Below are 7,025 nucleotides of genomic sequence, written 5' to 3'. Positions count from 1 at the left end.
AAATATATTAAATGTATTTATTTTATTGTGAGTTTCCTTGATGATTAGCTCATAGATTTTTCATAGTGATGACATTTAATCTAAGTTCTCACTGAAGTCAGTCAGTCTGAGATAGCATTCCTATGAGGAGAGCTGGGGATCACTGTGGGGCAGTCTGTTCAAGAGAGATTCCCTTGGACCTATTGAGTTCTTTCAAGCGTTAGTGTGATACAAATTAAATCTCTTTTACTCAGTCACTTAAACTCTATGTTACTGGAATTTTCATATTTATATAGCTAAGTGAGAAACAGTAGCTAAAGATTTTGAAACCTGAAAGCCAATGGAAAATGTGCTTTTGAAAGTAACATTACCCTGCAGTGAGTTGTAACTGATATATTGTAGTGATTGTGGTGTTATAGTACTTATTATTACTGTTCTCAGGGGACTTCTAGCCTTTTGAAACTAAGTTTTAATGCTTCTATATGAGATAGCCTGTCCCCTCCATAGTACGTTAGCTATCTTTCTAGTGTATGCTATACTTCTCATAAATTCTGGTGTGAGGTATTAACTTACTTTTGTAAAACTTTGTTTAATATTTCCATGTAGTATTTTTTGTTTCATAAAGACTGCAAGAGACAAATTTAATATAAGTTTGTATTGTCCACTTGAAAAATTTCATCTCAGAATGTTACTAAAAATTTGTTTTATGAAAAGTACACTGATTTATAATCTGAAAACTATAATAAAAATAGAAGTCAATATATCTTTTATTAGGAGCTATTCCTATAATCAGATGCTCAAGAGGAACTGCAGCTGAAATGGTGGCAGTGGTAAGAAACTATTATCTAAACAAGTATCATTGGTTTAAAACTTTCCGAACAGCTTGTTTACTTTTCTCAATACTAGGCAGAGATCTAGTGTCATTGTATCCTTTTCCTTATGAAGGAAATAAAACTGAAGGGATATACACCGGTTTTCCTTTCTGATTTCAGTTCCACGGAACTCATCTGTAGAAATTGTAATATTATGGAATCAGCTGGTGAGAAACTTAAACATGAATAATCATTCCTAATCTAGAGTTATCAAGATTTTCTGACAGGCATTATAATTACAGCCATTAAGCTATATCTACACAGTTTAAAAAGTGACTGTCTGGCCTGGGTTTTTTCTGTGTATCTTAGTAAGAAATTTTTATCTATCTTACTGGGAAACCCCGTAAGTACAGGACATTTTTACTATATCAAACTAAACTGACACTGAACTTGATCATCAAGTAGGGATGAAATTACCAAACTAAATCACAATTAAAAATCTCTACAGCACTGCCTTCATTAGAGCACTGTGATTTCTTCCATCTTCCTCACATCTTTCTTTGTCAGTGAAGCCTCGATACTGATTAAACCTAAGCATTCAGTGTGCATGCATTCATAGAGGGTAATCTCATTTTTATGAAACACTTAGTGTGGCAGTGTCTGACAGCCCAATTTGCTGCTTCTGCTGTGGTTCCCTCTTAGTGCCTCCTACTGGTGTTTTCTGTTCGCATGTTTAGGGAGAGGGTGCTAATTGCCTGGGAGGAGATCAGTGGACATAAAGGAAACATCTTCTGTGTAGTCCTGGATATAGATATAAATGCTGGAGGGAGAAAATAGAAGGAAGAGATTTCTTTCTTTCCCATGTGCAGTGGACCTAGACTTCCTGCAGCTAAGACATTTATAAACTACAAAAACAGCACAATAAATCTTTAAATGTTGATCATATAAAGAGGTTAGGAAACCACTGGTTTGTTAAAAGCTGTTTTGTTTTTTTCCCCCTTCAGAAATTAGATAAGAAGCTCAGAGAGAATCTAAGAGATGCCAGAAACAGTCTTTTTACAGGTGACACACTTGGAGCTGGCCAATTCAGGTATGGTGTTAGTAATAACTATGTATTTTTATTTTTCATATTTCAGTTGTCTGAAATACCTCATTAGGGTAGGTCACCACTGTACTGAAAACTGTATTTACAAGAATTTGGGTCAAATTCTATATTAAAAGAATTTATATACTCTTAAGGGAGTTTTCCAATCTCTTAGCATAACTGATTTGAAAACTTTTGTAGGTAGTAAGTGTGCAGTCCTGGGACAATGAGACAAAAATTATTTAACGAACCAGGTAATTTTATTCAACCTCTAAACCCAGCAAGAACCAAAGTCCTGCAAATACACTCAGTTTACAGGACCACGATATGCAATTGGATGTCTGAACATATCTGTTAGCAACCTTTAGTCCATTAAAAAGAAGGAAATACCCATTTTCTCACTTGCACTGTTATCAGTTGTAGTTATGTCAAAAGCAAGTGTTTCTCAGCTGATCCCTATATCTACCAGAGGAGGACTGCTTAAGGACTACCACTTGGATAATTAGATAACAGTTAAGGACTGTTAAGTCATGACCATTTGAATCCTTTGAGGGGAAAGAGGGGTGAGAAAAGACGTTGTGGATGCTTGCCTCCCGTGAATACTGTTGCCCCCGGATAGTTGAATACTCCCCAGGCTGCCTTAGGAGAGCGTATTACAGGAGTTTACACTGTACATGGAAAGGTGAGGAGATGTATTGGGAAGACTGTAGCTAAGAAAACAGTTACGATCTCATAACTGGATATAAAATAGTCATCGTATTTTTATCTCAAATTAACAGCAGAACTTGGATAAAAGACACAAAAAACATCAAGGGTGGCAAAATGGAGTGCGACTGAAATGAGATTAGGAGGCAGAATAGCTGTGAAATACCAGTTCCCTCATTTTCATGGGAACTGAATTGTAACCACTGTTCTTCCTTCAGAGGGGTGGCTTGGTTTCCTGATAATATAGCATCATTACCCTCAGAAAATCAAAATGCAAGGAAAGGAAAATATGGGAACTTTTAACTAGTTAAATGGCTTCAGATCTTTAGTTTGGTTTTCAGAATCAGGTGACTAAAGCTCTTCAGATTACATATCTACGTGAAAATACTTACTGCAAGGAAATCCAGAGCATGGAATTAACATGCTTTTACTCTGTTCAAATACACTGTAGTTTAGGCGTCACATTTACTGAAGGGTTAATGTGCTTAAAGGAAATGGTAATGTGCTTAAGGGAAATGGTTGCAATAATGTTCTGTCCATTCACAGCCTTCCTATCTTCACTATAAATTTTTCATGGAGCCATAATCCGAGACATTTAGGCATGTCTGCATTCTTTTTCCACAAAATTGAGTATTGATGGAACTACCACAATGCATCTCAGAAGTTCATAATTTTTTCTTTATGGACTTCATATACAAGCGAAGAGAAAAATGAAATTAAAAAGCATCGAGAGAGATATTTTATATTTGAGGTTCATAATGGGGATTAAGGTCAAATATTACCCACTCAGACAGTTGTTTGGAACTCAAATGTGTATCCATACAAAAAGATATTAGTTAATACCTGAAAGGCTAGTTACTGTTTAGTGTTTTGGCTTCTGCTCAATATTTATGCGTTGGTAATTTCACTTAGTACAAAATAAAATAGTCTTTTTATCATTACTAAGACAGTGCTTCATGGAATTTCTGGCAGTGATCAGCCCCACATGCTTTGGGGAAGGCTGGAGGAACTCTGCAGTAGGCAGTCTGGCTTTTAACTTGAAATATGATGTAGAAGGTGGCTGATACAACTCAGGATGTTACTGGGGTGTTCTAAACATGTTTAAAGAAGTACTAATACAGTGTCATCTTTTCAGCTTCCAAAGGCCCCTATTAGTCCTTGTTGACAGAAACATAGATTTAGCAACTCCTCTACATCATACATGGACATACCAAGCTTTAGTGCATGATGTTCTGGTAAGAATAAATCTGATTTTGTTACCAAAACTATTTTTTCACTCAGTTTGTTATTAAACTTAATACCAGATTCTCTCTTAATCCAAAATCTGTTTTGTCTGTTTTATTTTCTCTAGAAGGTTTATTTAGCAATAACTTCTAAAATGGTTAAAAAGTTGACATTTTGATATTATCAAAAGATAGGTAATTCAGCAATCCTAGCTTTTTCTTCATGGTCTTTTACGTTATGTAAGCTCCAAAATCCATTAAGTGCAATTCAGTTTTGAAAAATAAATGCTTTTAATGAGTTTTTAAACCAGTTTTAGTATTAGTTTGAAACCTGTTTCTGTTTTTCTCCACAAGGTGGTGTAGGTGTTCAATATAGAGATACCAAGTGGTATATGATCCTACTGTGAGGAATCTAAAATAGATTTTTTTAAATAATTTTTTTTGAAATTCAGATAGCCTTAAACCACTTTTATTTCCTCAAGTTTATTTTATAAAACCAGTAGTAGAAACATACTTGAATGAAAGCAAATACTGTTTACCTAAGATTTATGCATTTCGTATATAGTTACAGAGTAAATAAGAAAAGATAATATGAGTAATAATAATTACTTTCTGGAGGATTTTTTATATTGTAGGTTAGTCATGCAAATCATTTCAAAATCTAGCTTTGAGAAATATGTTGGTTTTATTATTGAGACTGTTACAGGAATCTGTAAAATATGCAGATGCAGATGTGTGTTTGTATACCAAGTTGGTTGTGAACTGTATAGTCATACATACAGTGTTGTCCAGAAACTTGCATTGCTACCATGAAAATATTTTAGCACTAATGGGACGTTTTAGGACACTTTTAAATTCTATTTTATGTAATTCATTCCTTGTGAAAAGTCCCTTCCTCTTAAACTTAAGGGTGCTTTTTACAAATAAACAATTTCTGGCCTGGTTTCTTTAGGAATGGCACATATGAAAAAAAAACGGTTTGCACTGTGTTTTCTCCAATAACTGTTGAACTGGCTAGACACTTGCAAATAGAAGTACTGAATTTCTACAGGTTTCTTTTGAAAAGCAGTAAAAGAGTAGGGGATGGAAACCCAGATTAGAATTTTTACAGATGTAAATGCTATTGCACAAGGTCTACACTTAGTTCGGTTTGTTACTTACCAACCATTTAATCAGAAAATGCTCACTTACTAGATAGTAAGTCCATGCAAATCTTCATGTACTTGCCTGCTACTCAGCTGCTAGGTAGAGAAGGTAGTGTCGGGTGGCCTCAGGCATGTGTTGGGGTAGGACTTCAATGCATCAAGATGCAGAGGGATCAAAGATGTAGTGGAAGCTGAGACAACTAGTACTACAGGTATGGAGGGGTATTAGAATAACACTTGAAGAATGATTTGAGGATTGTTGGATATTTATACGTACTGCATCAGGCTTCAGTAGTTTCTCTGCAACAACTTGTTAAATGTTGCGTGTTGCATCTAATTTTTGACTGAGTTGATAGGATTATGAATTTGTCTAGTGAAATTGTAACCAAGTAGCCTGTGATTCTATGTCAAGGGCAAAAGTTTAATTTCAAAACCAGTCAAGTTATTCATCTTAAAGGCAAGCATGCCAGGTTCTTCATGTACTGACCATAATATTTCATGAAATAACAGCAGTAGCCCTTTAAAAGGCCATAAATTGTAACCGTGAAAGTGTTACCAAGGTGGTGATTATGTAAACTGTACGTTCAAATAAATTGTTTTTCATTTAAGCTTTCAGTTACAATAGTCCAGGAATTCTGTGGGGTGTTGAACTAAATGCTAACCCAGCCACAAAGTCGTGTGCTGCATCTGTTTAGATTATAATGGTGGTGCTTCTACGCATAAACAGGCTTGTATGAAGAGATTCCCATTTCTGAATAAAAAACCTTTCAGGAGTGGATACAGAAAAATGGGAGGCATGGATAGAAAACCTTATAAAGACAAAATGGGGAGGTGAAAGGAGAAATAGTAAGAATCATTGCGGTCAAACTCCTTGTAAATGCCAAAACTAACTTGGAAACTCAGGTCACTGGTGAGTTTAACTGAGCCGAAACATAGATGTCCATTAAAAATTACAGCTGAATTTGCAATCAAATGATTTTTTTTTTTCCTTTAAATTTTTATTGAACATAAGTACTTGAAAAATACTCTTTTTTTGCTGAACCATTGAACACATCTTGTAAGATGAGGTTTGTGCTCATTGACTGCGTGTGCTTCCTTTGAGTAGCTACTTGGTTTTGTTTCTATTCTGGCACGGATCATTTATAGTATTTCATTTTAAGCGTGAACTCTGCCAAGGGATAACTAGAAACATTTTAAAATTTTATTTGACAATTTCTCTTACAATGATCTAGTTCTGTATACTGTAATGAATATAATAAAGTGGAGTTTTATTTCTGCAAAAAATATCTATTCTAAAAGATTGCTGGCAGATTCTGCACAGTTGAAGATTTGACTGTCTTTATCATTATTTGCCAAGCAAAGAGCACTTTTGAGATTTTAAGTGTTCTTGAAAAAGGTTTGAATAAAGTCAGCAAGTGGAGTGCTTGTTAATCTTTGTTGAAAACCGGAGGGAATATGTATGCTGCAGAGAATACAGACCTGTCCTTGGCAAAAGTAATGGGGGAAAGAACCAGAAGACATACAGGGAGCAGTGTGCTGACATGTGAGCATAACTGTGTCATCTAGCAAAAAGATGTGGTTTCTAGGTTGATGTATCTGTGGAAGAAGAAAAGCTATATGGAGAAATAGCAGCTTTGTTGCGAACTGTTGCTTTAACATGCACTTGCTATTTTACTAGTGTTTAAAAAAAACAGGGAATGAGCTGTGAAGGTGTAGCTAAATAGTCCTTAAGGTGTACATTCCTGTTGCTGATGTCATGAGCTTCTTTGCAGCTTTGATACATTTCTTGTAGTTGTGTAAGTGAAATTCAGCCTTAGAAACACTTTTTGTCTGCAACACTGAAGCTTTTGTTACTTTAAAGTTTTGGTCAGTTGTTAGTGTTTAAAAAAAACAGGGAATGAGCTGTGAAGGTGTAGCTAAATAGTCCTTAAGGTGTACATTCCTGTTGCTGATGTCATGAGCTTCTTTGCAGCTTTGATACATTTCTTGTAGTTGTGTAAGTGAAATTCAGCCTTAGAAACACTTTTTGTCTGCAACACTGAAGCTTTTGTTACTTTAAAGTTTTGGTCAGTTGTTA

At 35.2% G+C, this 7,025-nt stretch overlaps 1 protein-coding gene across 2 annotated transcripts in view; it reads left to right on the top strand.

The window, feature by feature from the left end:
- The window catches only part of SCFD1 (sec1 family domain containing 1), a 50,028-nt gene that overhangs the window by 8,993 nt on the left and 34,010 nt on the right, over positions 1–7,025 (top strand). For both annotated transcript variants that reach the window (XM_009584138.1, XM_009584139.1), the window contains 3 exons: positions 754–809; positions 1,796–1,881; positions 3,716–3,815. In XM_009584138.1, the coding sequence (XP_009582433.1) occupies positions 754–809; positions 1,796–1,881; positions 3,716–3,815 (242 nt within the window). The remainder of the gene's footprint in view (positions 1–753; positions 810–1,795; positions 1,882–3,715; positions 3,816–7,025) is intronic.

The sequence above is a fragment of the Fulmarus glacialis genome, unplaced genomic scaffold (assembly GCF_000690835.1).
Source record: "Fulmarus glacialis isolate BGI_N327 unplaced genomic scaffold, ASM69083v1 scaffold12718, whole genome shotgun sequence".
In the NCBI taxonomy this organism is placed as follows: Eukaryota; Metazoa; Chordata; class Aves; order Procellariiformes; family Procellariidae; genus Fulmarus; species Fulmarus glacialis.
Note: the sequence above shows the minus strand (reverse complement) of the source record. Positions and strands in the feature narration are given on the sequence as shown.